This window comes from Notolabrus celidotus, chromosome 9 (genome assembly GCF_009762535.1).
Source record: "Notolabrus celidotus isolate fNotCel1 chromosome 9, fNotCel1.pri, whole genome shotgun sequence".
Classification (NCBI taxonomy): domain Eukaryota; kingdom Metazoa; phylum Chordata; class Actinopteri; order Labriformes; family Labridae; genus Notolabrus; species Notolabrus celidotus.
Window position 1 is genome coordinate 26,760,905 of NC_048280.1, and position 15,690 is coordinate 26,776,594.

The following is a 15,690-nucleotide window of genomic DNA, read 5'->3' on the forward strand; positions in this document are numbered from 1 at the left end:
CGCTCGTCCTACAAGACTGAGGATTGCAGCGAGGGAGTCTGATGGCACTGGAGGTTTTAAACAGATTTATTCAAACAGAAGGAGACTAAGGGGAAATATTCCTCCTAACCAGACATATGTCACAATTCTGTCAGCCAATTTTCCTTGAGGTAAATCCTGTGGGATCGTATGGAGAGAGGGAAGAGGGTAAGTTTATTTTAAGGATCCCTATAGCTTTGTTATGTCTGGATTTGCCTTTCATGGGGACTCTGATATTATATGAAACCCAGTGTTTCAGTGAAGCCTCAAAGAGCTCTGTTCAAGGACTTAATAATACCAGTGCTTATTAAACAAATTTCAGCATCCATAGATTTACAGCTTACAGATGACATGTTCATTCTTATAAAAACCCCACAGTGACTGGATCAGCTTGATAATCCCTCCACTGTATTTAGCAAAAAATAAGTCCTAAATATTAATGGTTCAATCTTCATTCTTGATATAGATACAAAGTGAGCGCTACATGGAAGAGCCTTCAGCAACATGACCTGTAGTAATGGGGGTATGACTCAGTCATAGCTAGAGGCCTTAACAAACTCATATCTCTGAGATAATTGAGGCCTGAGGCGTTGACGGTGGATGCAAAGACACAAATAAAGAAAAAAGTACACACAGCTAAACAGACACAAAACAGAGCGATAAACACTTACAGGGCTGATTTCTGTTTAGTATAGTTCAGATAAAAACAGGCCACAGCTGCTTCAATGCATGCTCTCTAACATTTAGTACTTTTCTCGCAGACACAGCTCCACTTTTAATGAAAGATGCTATTTACATTTTAAAATTTTGGCTCTGCAATCAGATAAAACACTTGATGAATTTCTGACTTCTAACACATTACTGTTTTGCTTCAGAGATATTGCCCTACTTCTGCTAGCTCTTCATAACATGGGATTCCTGGCAGTTTTTCAGCGGCTACCAAAAGATGCTTACAGCTGTCAGTTTCAGCATGAATTTTTTTGACACACTTTAATTCCAAGCTTTTCTTTTTGGTAATTTTCTGTTTAAGAGGAAGGAATTTATTTTTCCAGGAAAATCAAACACAGCTAATATTTCCAGTGAAGGATTACGAGTGGCCTCGTGTTGCTCAGTGTGTGTTGGAATGGTAGTTTCTGGAATGAAATGCTTAGCTCCATCAGTAATACATCTTGGAATTTAAATCAGACCTGGGGCCGTGTTTGTAAGCTTCCTTGAGGGAAACCTTGGTCCAAGTGCTGTGATTGGGAAAGTCTTAGTGTTACTTGTCTAATGAAGTTATCGTGTTTTCTTACTTGATTGTGAACTGAAGTCATTCATAAAGGAGCTCAGCCATTGGGAAAGCTTCTTCGGTTAACAAATAAGAATTAACAATTAACCTAAGTACCAAGGTATTTATTCTCTGCTGCAACACCTGAAATCTCAAAGGAGATCAATCTAATTATGTTTGTAATGTACAGTGAGGGATTTCTCAACAAGCAGAAACTTTTTTCCTTTTACATCAGAGCTGCAATGCCCTTTTCCTATTTGTTTTCTTACCGTGTGAAATGCAGAAAATCAATAGGAAATTGTTGGAGAAAATGCAAAGGGCTTATACTTTGTCCCTGTGATTATGTGTGTGCAGTAAAGCGCCCCTAAAAGAGGAAGTTGATGCAAAGCGTTCCTTTAAAGATGTTTCATTTTCTGCTTCTTTGGTCTACATGCTAATGTAACTGTCAGCACCCTCAATGAGCCACAATGATAATTAAACACACCATCATTTCCTGTCTATTCAAGTGTCTTATGTCCCCATGAACACTGTGTCAGCATGCTAATTGGATAATTAGGAGATGAACTTGCAATACACTGCATGTCAGTACAATCTGCATTATCTCTCTCAAGTGTGATTGTGTGCTGTAAGGGGGCCGGGCACACTCTGTGATCACTGCTTTGTATGTGTGGATATTTTTGAATTCATACTGGTAATTGTTTGCACACCAGGTGAGAACTATAGAGGTGAGAAGTTTACGTTATGTTGTTAATTGTGTTGTTGCCAACTGTGAGTGAGCCCTAAGGGACTCATGGTACAGTACAAGGGGAAGATAAGTGTATTTATACGTCTCATTAGCTAGCTGCTGTAGCTGTTTGGACAAATAGGCGGAGGAAGAAAGCGAATATGAGGCAGCTCGCTGGCTCTGGCGAAGGGGCGGCTTTCATCATCATTCCTATTTTAAAAGGTTACTTTATACACACCTTATTTATAAAATGTCCCATTACAGAACAATGTCTTGCAGCTGTGTGAGAGGATCAGGATAATCAATTATCGATCGACCTATTGTGCTATTCATTCTGGAACACAACCCACAAACACATTAAGCTGCTGCAGTCTGGCAATGAATCAAATAAACTGTACAAAGAGGGGTTTACACATTAGTCTTCATCGCATCATGCTATGAGGAATGGGCGCTTTGCTATTTTAGTTAACTTCTATTCAGAGTGCCCAGAGTGAAGGTGCATTGGACCATCTCAGAACAGGAGGCCACCACTGGGGGATACTGTGCTTTACTGTAAGCCTGAATCATCACGTCTGCATGACCGCAGGGTTAAATGAGACACAGGAGATGTCAAACAACTGTACCTGCAATGCTGGCAAAGACTTCGCTGATTCCAATCAGCACATATTGAGGCACTTGCCACCATATGGGTAAATCTGCTGCGTAGTAGATAACGTTGCCAAGCACCTGGTCAATGGTGCCGTTTGATTTGACGATGTCCAGACGTTTGGTCTCCAGAATACCTGTGGGAAAAAATGAAAATGCTAATTAGCACATTAAGCTGAAAAAAAAGGATCCTTCATATATATCAAGCTTTGATTCTGCAACATATACACAACCAAAGATGAATATAAATAGGGGAAATCCGTAGCATGAATATATCAGGATAAAGATGCTTGTTTGAGAATCACTCTGATGCGCATGACACCAACAAATAGTCAAGCGCTGCCAGAGAACTCAGTGACAGGTCATTAAGCATCAAACTACTTTTAGGTCTACCCCACCACTTCATTAAGATCACATCTAGATGCTCCCATATTATGGCAGTTAGTAATGGATCAGTGCAGACGGTTCAATAATAAGAGCCAAGCAGTTGTCATCAAGCGCTGCCGCCTTCTAAAAGCTTTATTCGATAGCTATTATCATGTAACCAGCGGCTATTTCCAGATAACACCCAGAGACAGCCTCCTATCATAACTACACTTAATGCTGTGTTTGAGAGGAGTTGTAGCCTTGTAATCCGGCTATCCTATAATACCAGGCGTCCATCTCAGGCCACTGGGCCGCCCAGAGCAAGACTCACACTATAAACACACATCCCTGCTTTTTTTCCCCCTTTTTATAAACCATCACACATCAGACAGCCCAGTGTGATCCCCTGCAACTCTGCCCCAGCTTTTATTTAAAAAAAGAGATAGTTTTGGACACCGAAAAGCCATTGAGATTTAACCAAAGCAGATTAGTCCATAAAGTTACGAGAATGTGATGAAACATGCTAAAAAAATATCTTCAAAAGCAATGTCAGAGGAGCTTTTCAAAGCTGGCCGCAGTATGTGGCTGAAGTCTGGGACTGTGGCACACAAATAAAAAAAGGATCAGAAACAGCCCACAGTCCGCATGACAGCATGTCTTCTGCTGTCCCTTTGCACTGCATGGGCGGTCCAGCCATCCCTGTGCCATGTGTGTCAGTGAGCATGACGACCGAACCCTGTGAAATATCGTCGCAGCAATGTCATCATGACAAGTAGTGCACATTTCTTGCACATGGAGATGAAAGTGATTTTAACTCTGAACAGCAGAGGCTCAGCCAATGTTGTGGACGCAGAGTGGCAGGCTGACAATGCGATGTGTTGGACTGGCTATACGAGGGCAAGAAGATGCCACACTAGGTCTTTCACAACTGTCCATCTGTCAGTCTGTGAGCACATCATGGTCTCCGCCAGTGGACAGATGTAGGGAAGCACTGAGGACACACAGGAAGCACGACGAGGGGAAATGCAATTTTAAGTGGGACAAGATTGTAAGGCAGCTCTAAGGAGTCAAAGTGTGGAACTGAATCAATGTGAAGCATGAAGGGGATAAACAGCAAAAACTTCCTGTTAAATAAAGTCACACATATATGCAATTGAAACTGTGTCTTAACTCAGTGTTTGAGTGATTTACGGTGCAGGTTTGATCCAGCGGTCTGATCAAACTCCGAAAATTCTGGTCAGACCTGTGTCACACAGCAGCTGTGTATTCACCTACTGTTCTGTGACCAATGCTTACACCACTGCTCCATCCTAAACTCTTTCTCTCCACTCCCTGCACCCAAAATTGCTCCCTGCAATGTTCAAAATGCATTTTGCCTGAATTCAAATGCAAGGATTGCACTTTCTTTCAAGAAGCCAAATGGAAAAGTAAATACCTGAATAGCTATTGAACATCAGAAATGAACATGTTCGAGCACCTTTCCTTCTGGGATTGCTCATGTCCTCTGAAAAGAAAATATTACTTTAAACCGAGCACATTAGACGCATTTGATTTGGTAAATAGACCTTTTACCACCTCTCGCTGCTGATTGAAAAGGAGGTTTCTGATGGGCTAAGTCAGGCTTAAATAACTCCCAGACTGGAACATCCAAAAACTCCTCTCTCAACAAACTTTCTCATTTCTCCCTCACCATGTTCATTTAAAGTACAGCACAGGGATAAAGTTCAGTCCAGTGCACAGATGTTCAGATGGAAACTTTTCCTTTTAGTCCACAGATCATTCAGTCAGTCCATACATCACACTCAGCTCTGAAACTGATACATTCTCACATCACTGTATTCTTAATCCCCTGCTGATTTTTGACTTCAGATATGTTGTACTCCCTCCAAGGACGGCCACACGCTAGAAAATCCTTTAGATCTTAACCGGTTTTAAAACTGTGGAAGACCACACACATAAGGACAGTTCAGACCGATGTTTAACATTACAGTCCTCTAAAAACACACACACTAGATGGCTCCATGGATCTCCCAGGATCTTGCATGATCAAATACGACTTCAGAAGACAAACAAAAACGGAGGACTATCAATGTTTTCAGCAGGTTGTCTTGGCGTGTGTTCTGGTTTGCAGCAAAAAAGAAGAAGAAAAGAATAAGAGTATGGGTGAGATGCTGGCTGAGAAGATAGTATAGGTTTATGTTTCCTTATGCACTTTGAGATTTGCTCTGAATGTGACGTGCGTTATAAACAAAATGAATTATTACTTTTATTATTATTATTATTATTACTACTACTACTACTACTACTACTACTACTACTACTACTACTACTACTACTACTACTACTACTACTACTACTACTACTACTACTACTATTATTATTATTATTATTATTATTATTATTATTATTATTATTATTATTATCATCATTATTATTATCATCATTATAAGTGAGCTGTAAAATTACGCAATATCCAGTTGGTAAAGCCTCCAAGTCTGCTCCTCTCATTTGATGCAGTATTCTGTCAGAGGCAGTCTGACCTGGGATCCTAAATATCAAACATGCTTGATATTTAGGATCCCGGGTCGCGGAGGTTCAGACTCGGTCGGGAGCAGTAAAATATTCATAGTGACACCACACACTTGAGGATTATTTAGATACATAATCGGTTACAACAAGCCTCAAATCAGTAAGTAACATTCCTTGTAAAGTCAAATATAATTGGCAAATAAAGTTTATTGTGACAATGATGATACATTAAAATAGTTAATATTTCATTTGAAATGTTCTTCACATCACATTCAAATGTTATTGTTGTATTTTTTGGCCTGTTGGCCTTTTGGCCTATATAGCTGTAAGATAAAAGGATGTAATTAATTACTCTTTAGAGCAGATGAGAAGATTTCATGACTCACTCAGTAAGTTCAATCTTATTTGATGGCTATTTATTGCTGTTTGGCAAACAGGTAAAGTATATCTCATATTTCTGCTGCTCCATAATGACCTTTATGAAAATACATTTCGCATCTATCTCTTCTTGGCTCAAATATCACTAAATGAAACTATTTGAAACAATAATCAAGTCACCACTTACCTTTGCCTTAGTTTGAATGAACAACATATTTAATAAACGCAGAAATCCAATCACGCCCGCCTATTGTTCTCTGGTTTGATTCACTCAATGTTAAACAGTCAACTGGCAAATCGTGTTGAAGCACACGAGTCAATATCTGAAAGGTCACTAATGACAGAATAAATTCTTCATATTCTATGTGCTGAATGTATTGTGCATCTGCGAAAGGAGAAAGGGCATTGGCTGTGGAAAATATAATGTGCATTGATTCTGAGGAGTGTAACTGATTTGCTTTCTTCCTGCCTCCAGGCTTGTCTCCCTCAAAACACTCTAGCCTGAATGTATCAATGCAGCAGCACCCGGTGACAGGCCTGGCTGGGACTTTATTTTCAAAATAATCCACGGGCTGGAGGTGAATAGGACTGAGCAGCGCTGCCGCATGCAGGTGCAGTCACTCATTCCCAAAACGAGAGATGCCACAGCTCCCCCTGTGCTCTACAGGGCGAAAAAAAAAAGAGGGAAAAACCTCTGCGTTTTTTTCCCCCCTTCGCAAGGTGGAGAGTGATGTTTGATTGAGGGCCACTTAATACATCTGTGACAGACCATCTGCTGCATCCCATACAAAGCAGCACAGTAAAGGCAACTAATATTTTATGAAAGGAATTGCCAAATACCTGTACATTATATTGAGAGCAGAACAAAGGAAGCAACAATATGCCCATACAGTGTGCCAGTTCTGTGGCACTGTTGACGAGGAACTGATTCAAAAATCCTCTAAAGCAGAACTTAGAGTCTAATTCAATAAATAATGTATGAGGAACTAGACCCGCCTTAGAAGTCCTGTTAGCATGTTGTATTAACCACAATTTTTAATTTCATTGTTGTTATATTTTGTTTTTGTTTGGCCTGCTCACAGGACAGCATAGAGCAAACGTGTGTGTTAGTGCACTGACCTGCTGCCACCGCCGACCACATGACAAAAAACATCCCCACAGCGATCCTCTTCAAAGGGGAAGGCAGCAGGCCGCGGCGTTTCAGGATAGGGTCCACCACTTTGTCCTTAAGGGGAATCAGCATAAGGATGAGCACGGCGTCAAACATGGTGAGCCAAGCGGCCGGGAAGCGGAACGTCATCTAGAAGGAGATCAGGAGGAGAAGGATGAGGTAAAACTGAGATAAAAGCAACAAAGCATAAAAACTACAGAGAATGTCAGTCCATTCCTGCATTATTCACCAAATGTTTGTATGCATACAGTGAGAAGTGTGGGAAGTTGGGACTTGGTATTGCTTTGGCATCCCCTGGTGGTCAAAAGGAGTAGTAGTCAAATGAGGAGTTTGCATTTTATTCACAATACAGAAAGCACACAGCCAAATCAATAAATGATTAGAATGGAAATGGTAGGTGAGTTGTTGTTTCTGTAATAAGTAGTAGTATTACTGTGACCTTGTTAAATGTGTAATGGCACAAATGAAAGAAGCACCTGACTGAATTCAAAATAGAAGTTCTCACTCCAGATATAAAAGTATCATCAAAAAGGAATAATACGACGGCAATAATTACACTGTGGACAAATCAAACAGAGAGAAAATGCATTGTGAAAAGTATCGACACAATCAGGTGATGTCTCATTGAGTGGAAAAATAAAAGACTGTGACTGCTGCAAATGTTTTTAGCAATTCAAATTCAAAATGCCATCTGAGATCCTGATGTGTGTCTGCTTTAACACTGCTGATAGCATTGTTTATTCTCAGACTGAATCTCCATCTCTTGGAGTAAACTGCAGTGATCTATATGCAGCTCCTTGGAGAGTGTTTCCCTCCCATGTTTGTGTATTATAATATTTAAAAAGAGAGGAAACCCTAAGTGAGAGTCATTGCAAAAGGGAAGTCTGGCATGAATGCGGAAGGCGTCCCTGTCTGCGCAGACCTGATGTGGGAATTGTGTCAAAGTCTTTCATACAACTCAAATGGACAACATACAAACATATATAAAGTGTGTACAGCTGAACATATAAATCCTAGTTTCCAGGCTGGGAATGCAGGAGAAGATAAAGACGATGGGAAATAAGAAAGAGGCATATATTTACCAAATATACATCAAGAAAGTTATGGAGGTTTAGGCCGTTGCTTTTTTTAAAATTTGAAATGAAGTGGTACCTCTTTAAGGCATCAAAATGTATATATGCACTCTTTGATAAAGTAATACACAACAACACTGCTGCTTAGATTTGCATAGCTGGCTCATAACCTATCTTAAGGCTATGAGTTGACTTTAATGTGTCTGGAGTTGGAAGTTAGAAACTAAGTAATGACTTCTGTATTTGCATCACAATGTATCATTAAGATAATTAAAAACTAGCATGCTTTAAAAGCTATTATTCAAACCATGACTAATGCAAATACTCAAAATCATTGACTGTACGTTCTGAAAAACAGGCCACAACAACAGTTCGGTAATCTCAGGACCTAATGAGTTACAACACAGCCAACCCTGCCTCAAATTTCCACTTCTTAATATGAGCATGGGCTCTGTTTCCTTGAAGAGACAGTATTTGTTCAGCTAAGCCAAAGAAATGTGTCAGGTGAGGTGAGGGAGCACTCACAGAGGCATCTAATCTCACTTCTCTTTTGATGTGGAGAAGTGTCGAGGCTGGAAGCAGAAAAGGCTTAGTTCTGTTTTTTAAGATATGAGATAAATAGTGTGTGAAGGGAAGGAAAAAAAAAAACTCCGGCAAAAGTCTTAAACTTAGTTCAAGACCGTCGAACATGAGAAAACAAAAGTATAGCAGAGTTTCAAAGTGTTGCATAAGTTAAAATTTCTATTATTGTGAATGTCAGAATATTTACATACAGTTCAGATGTGTGTGTATAGAATCTGTGCAGCATAGGGTTAGAAAGTGTGCTTTACAGACAAGGGTTTCACTTCACTTTTCCATGAAGTCAGGAAACTTCACTATCAACTCAAAGTTCCCTCTTCAAAAAAAGAACAGACTTATGATACAAATGACACTTCCTCATCTGTTCCGATTGCATCAGATCTCAAACTTTTGATTTGTGAGGAGTCCTTTGTCACGTGTAGGTATTGAATGAGTTCCATTCTTCAAGAGAAACCAAAACATAGCATACAATCTTTCAGAGTGAGACACACGCACACACACACACCAGCAACACTTGTCAGGTGGGATCAGATGGAGGCGCTACTGAGAGGTGCAATAACAGCCAGGTTGCTAATCTATGAGATAGTCTGTGAAGTTCAGACATAATCCCTCAGGCTTTACCAACCCTTGCTGCTGCCTCCAGCTGTTGCTTACCATTGTGTGTCAGTGACCTACTGACTACTTTGGTTTCAGCAGTGACAAATCTAGTTCATACGACTTATGTGCAGGCATGTTAGAGCACCAGACTCAATGGAATTATACAGCAGTTTCTTAAAATTTGTTGTAAACAACGAATCACAGAGCCATGCCACAGATGTCACCACACTGATGTTATTTTGGGATCAGCCACAGCAAAGCTCGGGGCCAGACTTATAAACTGGAAACTCTGTCCCTGACTGACTGACTGACTTAGGGGGGGGGGGGGGGGAGAAAGAGAGAGAGATGACGTTGCAGCACTGAAGACTATAAGTCTCCCTCAGTTTGCTACAGGGGTCCAGCCTCCGCCTCACCTGTTGTACAAGTTAAGCTGAGACTGGGCAATCAGCTCCCAATAACACCACTGCTAGGGCTGATGGCTTAGAGCGCTGAGCCCGCACTCCAATATGGAGTTATGGTATATTAACATTCTCCTCTAATGGACTTCAACCTTGTTGGCCACTTGTAGCTGTAAAAACCAGTACACACTGTGTCCGTGCGTCACAGCATCATGTTCTATCAAAGGGCAACATGTTGACACAGACTACACAGCTAAGACACAAATCTTATAGTCACTTTGAAGGAATAAACTGATTAGCAGCATATCACCTACTGCCCCAGATATGCCGATATTTTACAATTCATTTAGCCGATTACCGACACACCTAATTGCAGAGATCATCATTTCTCTTCTGTATTGGAATGAGCGTACAGTATTATGGTGATACTCTTATCACATTTGTTATGTAATATTCATTTCTTGTGCAAAATAAGAAAATACTTAATGCTTAAAACTGCATATTTATTTACGACAATTGCTTTAAAAAAAATTATACAAAAAGATACACCCTACTAAAACTTGGATGATGCTCTCCCTGAAACAATCATAACAATAAACACAACCAGGGCAAATTTTGCCAATTTCGCATTTGACACAGTAAGTAAACCTAACCTCTGTTCCCAGGGAACATGTGAAAAGTGCAACTGTACAGCAATTAAACCCAAATTAAATAAAATGGTTTACTCTTTGACAGTAAATGTGCCTAAATTAGTCAGCTACGTGTACCTTACAGACTGCTGCTTAAATTCAAATTTAACTTAAAACATGAGCCCAACATGTGTTGGTTGATATCCGATAGCTCATTTTAAAGCCAATATTGGCCGATACCCATAATGTGCCGATAATATCGTGTATCCCTAGTTAATGCTATATTTTGACTAAATTTGAGCTTTTTAGCACACTTCCAGGACAAACATGAGTAAGTCGACTATCGAATAATGCAGATGTACATTTAAAAATGACAAGTTCACAATGTGAGAACCACCACCGATTATTCTTGTAACATTTCAGCCACAACTTAGCAAACTGACTACACAGCGTCCAGTTAGTTTCACTTAGCCCCTTTTAAAAGGAAACTTGAAGAGGCATTTGAATAGAGAGCCTGTTTGCTTGAGTTTACCTTGTGGAGGTCAGCAGTGTTATTCGTGGCACTTCCAGGAAGTCTTAGATGGAGGCTCTGCAGGATGTATGTTGTCTGCATCTGTAACACAGTAAGGACATGGGAGTCTCAGCAGGACTTAATCATCACAGGTTTTTGAGCGCTAACCCAGTCCTTTCCAATACTGATATGTGAAAGAGATGTTGAAAAATACACCTGTGAATATTTACATCCACAAATCTAATATTCCTTTATCAAATTCCATCATATTTGAAATATGTGACTGTGGCTTAGTTATTTCTATTCAGCCCTGGAGTGTCAGATCTTACCTGGAAGTATACAGTCCAGTAAGGGATCAGGGCCAAGAAAACTGGCAGGATTTTCAGCAGGGATTTCACCTCCTCTACTTTCTCTTCAGGAAATTTTCCTCCATAGGTCACTTTAGCATTGTCTAGTAGGGTTGGTCTGGTCCTTCATGTATATAAGAAATAAAGACAGTTAAAATACCACATAAAATTACAACAAGTGATAATATAAAGTTCACACATAGATCAATAAGTACAGACTGAACTAAACACTTGAAATGTGACTCAAGCTATTTGTGAACATCGTACCCTTAAATAACAGCACTTCTAGAGACAGGGAAAACTTTTTCTGAAGCCTATAATCCCTATCTCTGGAGAAAATGTCTTAATAAGGAATTCTTGAAAGGCTGCAGGATTGGCCAACTTAAAATATTCAATGTCAAGTTTTTTTAACCTATAGTGGTTCTTTGGTTCAATGTCGAGTAACAGCACTTCAGAATAACTTTCACCAAAGGGATCGGAGATGAATGCATGAACCACGGGGGAAACAGAAGAATTATACAGAGGAATCAAAAGAGGCTTTAACATAAAGGTCTATCAACAACACCTTGCTGTTTTATCCTCCATCAGAGTCACCATCACAGTTAACTCTGCCATGAAGAAAAATGCTTACTTCCCTGTTGGAAGGAGCCCATAAAGATTGATGAAGGCTTTGCTACATCGGTTATTGCCAGCATGCTGTTTGTTACTCAGGGATTGATTTCACCATCTTGATTGTCTTGTAAAACAATTCATGTTTTGTTTTTCCCATCACTACATAAAATGCTTAAGAATCACTGAGACACAGAGGTGACATGCTGCTCTCACCTGAGATGATTGGGCTCCTTTGCTCTCTGGTAACAGCAGGCGAAGCCCAGGATCTTGAACATATCTGTGAAGGCGCTGCCATCAGCTGGCTTGGTGATGAAGACGGTACTGCCCAGGAGGAAGACCAGGAAGGAGACCCCAAGGCACACTGTTGGAATGATGTAGCCGAGGGTAAAACTTATGTTCTGCTGGATGTAAGCCACACCTCCTAGAGATAGGATGGCTCCCAAGTTAATGCACCAGTAGAACCAGTTGAAGAATCTGCGTGTGGCCTCTGGCCCTCTGTCTTTGACCTTATGACACAAAACAGGAACAAATTATGTCATTGTCAGCTGGTCAGACATTCACAGACAGGGTAAAAACATTTGTGTGTCATACTCGAGAGATAGTCAACTATCAGCCTGAAAGAAACGTGGTCATCACTTTGGCATGCACTTTTTCAAAAACACAGGAGAAAACCAAGCTTAACACATTTCAACCACAGCTGCATTGGTAATCAAAACTATGACGTCAGCATTAAAACTCCTGACAACAGCTTACAGAATATCTAAACTGCACCAACAAAAAGGAACAATGATCACAAGCTGAAACCAACAGGAATGGGCGTCACACTTAGTGCAACTCATACAATATAAAATTAGCATGGGGGTTGTGGAAAAATTGTAATAGCGAATGAAACTGGTTGAAGAATACGGAAACAATATATCTCTTTATTTAAACTCGAAAATCATCTACTATTGAAGTAAACTAAACTACTAAACAAGAAGGGGACTTTTCTCTGAGTCAGTGTAGGGATATCAAACTTAACAGTAACTATTAATTTCTTCTTTATCTGCTCGATGTGGCTTTTAGTATTCCCTCAATAGTAGACTGTTAGCTCACTAGAGCTTCAGTAAATTCAGCTTAATGTCCATGCAAACAAATAATTTCATTCTCATAAAGCCACAGATCTTTACCACACACAGGAGGATAAGATTTTATCAATGTGTGATAAAGTGGATATGTCTCTTATGTATGAGCACAAAGGATGCAGCGGTACAGCTACAATTAACTATTGGGGAGATAATGTCACGGCATTCACAGGCCAGTGCTGAGCATAAATCTTTCTGAGGTTCCTCTCTGCAGTAGAGCAGTGTAGCTAAAATATAAATCACGCTGCTTACACTTCCCACTTGATTGCCACATGTTAGCAGTCACAGAACGATAACTACAACTTTGGACAAGACAATCATATAGTCTATAATCTACTTTCATTGTTTACTTCAATCAAATACAGATTATAGTTGTTAAATTTAAAATATTCTTGTGCTGACAGACACCACATACACCTCTCCACCTTTCTTTAACCTGCTTTAATATTTGGGATTAAATTCAAGTTCTATCAAACTATGCTGCCAACACAGATGCATCAGTAAGACACCTTATTGATTCCTACTCCTAGATTGCGTATCAATTGTAAAAAAAAAAAAGGACTGTGATAGAAGCTACACTGCAGAAGGCCACAGTTATTTCTTGGAAAGGACACATGTTGTACATACAAGAAATTATACATTTAATCCAAAACCAGCTAATTCAATTTGTATCAGCTCCAGTCACTGCATAATTCGTTCTTCCAGTTGGAGAAGAAGCGAGAACATTGTGCCTGAAAGTGATGTAATTAATAGTATGACTTCATTTCCTAAGAAAATTAATTAAAACAAATGTTTTATATCATGATTAGTTTTTGCATGATACACGCTGTATCAGATTTGTTCCATAAATTGTTTTTCTCCTGCTGTGTGCTGCAGTAAACTGTAAGCTGACCTCTTTGTTTCTCTTTTGTTCCCCACCTTTGTTTGTACATTTCAGAGTGTGATGAGTTCAAATTCCTATCATATCGTCTGCTGCACTTCCTTCTGGAAAGTTTTCTCGTAGTTAGATTCTTAAAAAACAATGGTCTCATTGATCAAATGTTCTAATTCTATGCCTTTTTTTCTTGAAGCCCTTCAGGATAATCTGACATGATCTAGTCCTAAAGAGGAGAAATGTGTTGTTTCACTTCTTATTTGAAACAACACCTGGCCCTTCTTATGCCAGGGCATTCTTGTAAGCATTGTGTTTCGTGTTTGTGCGAGTACAAATAAGTGTGATAAAGACAGATACTCTGTCTCTCAGATCATCACACCAAAAATTCCTGTCTGTCCGAACATCAAGGACAGAGATATGGGGACAGGGCCTTCTCCATCTGTGCCCCAAAACTGTGGATTTCTACCATCCGATTCTCCCCCCCGTCGAGACTTTTAAAAGTCGTCTCAAAACACACTTTTATTCATTAGCTTTTAACTGCCCCTAACCACACTGGCTCAGATACTCACTGCACTGTTAATTGTATTTCTTGTCATTGCTGTTGTTATTATTACTGTTAATTTCATTTTTAATTATATTGCTCTCACCACTCTTCTTTCCCTCTCTTTTCCTCTGTTTGTGTGTTTTTTTTAAATTCATTTTCTCTTTGTTTTCCTCATTTTCTGTTGTAAAGCACTTTGGACCAACTGTGTTGTGTGTCAAGTGCTATATAAATAAAGTTGATTTGATTTGATTTGATTTGATTTACATAGTGCTCCAACATTTCAACTTCATGATGCATGCACCCACAAGTGGCCATGATGATTCGGGGCATGCATGGCTAAGTGAACTCTCATGGTGCAACAGAAATCCCGTCACATGTCTGGCTTCCATGATGTCACACTTCATACTCAATATTACACAGGCATATTACTGAAAACTAATCGTACTCAGAGACATTCTAGCTTACAATGAGCTCAAAGTCTGCTCTCAGCATTATTTATGTAATTTAGACACGAGATTTCAAAACACTCATACTCTACCTGATCTGCCCCGAAGGGTGTGATGTTGGACTTCACGGTTCCCACACCTAACGCAATCAGAAACAGCCCACTGTAGACCACCGGGCCACAGTACGGGGACCGAATGGGGCAGGTTATATTACTCGGGGTGGTACTGTTTGCACTCAGACACTCAGCAGGTTGCACAGGAAACGCCCCTTCTTGACCACACAGGTGTATCCTGGTGTCCTCATTTGAAATGAAAGGGAAAAACAGCATGCCAATAAAATAAATGATCAAACTTGAGGCGATTGTCCAGAACTTCCCCAAGTATGCATCTGCAAACCAGCCTCCAAATGGTGATATCAGGTAGGTAATTCCCATGAACATCAGAGGTGCCTGGCTCGCCTGGGTGCCCTCCCAATAAAAGGGACTGCCATTGAGGAAAAGGACAAGATTTGATGTGATGCCGTAGAAAGCAATCCTCTCTAGTGATTCAGCCAGTAGGATGGCTGCACATGCCAGTCTTCTTCCCTGAAACACTGATGGTGGTGAAGGTCTGTACCCAGATCCCGAGTCCAAAAGAGGGCTGCTCTCACTGGCATCCCTGTGGTTAGCCATCATCCACCAACTTTTATTGCTGTTTACTTCTTTAGTGAGAGCTCAAACCTGCAGAGAAAGGGTCAAACTAGTTAGTGAAAGGTAGCCGAAAGTGTTTACACGGAAAGAAGAGCTGTCGAGCACGCGAACCCTCCTGCATATCATATGAAATACAACAAACACTAAGTAAGCTAGCATTAGCATGACT

General features: G+C 40.1%; 1 protein-coding gene across 1 annotated transcript in view; it reads right to left on the reverse strand.

The window, feature by feature from the left end:
* The window catches only part of slc15a4 (solute carrier family 15 member 4), a 30,985-nt gene that overhangs the window by 14,997 nt on the left and 298 nt on the right, over nt 1-15,690 (reverse strand). The window contains exons 2-7 of the mRNA XM_034691336.1: nt 14,925-15,551; nt 12,058-12,350; nt 11,215-11,356; nt 10,907-10,987; nt 7,047-7,227; nt 2,633-2,791 (exon numbers count right to left, since the gene is read on the reverse strand). Coding sequence (XP_034547227.1) covers nt 2,633-2,791; nt 7,047-7,227; nt 10,907-10,987; nt 11,215-11,356; nt 12,058-12,350; nt 14,925-15,506 — 1,438 coding nt within the window. The 5' untranslated portion in view covers nt 15,507-15,551. The remainder of the gene's footprint in view (nt 1-2,632; nt 2,792-7,046; nt 7,228-10,906; nt 10,988-11,214; nt 11,357-12,057; nt 12,351-14,924; nt 15,552-15,690) is intronic.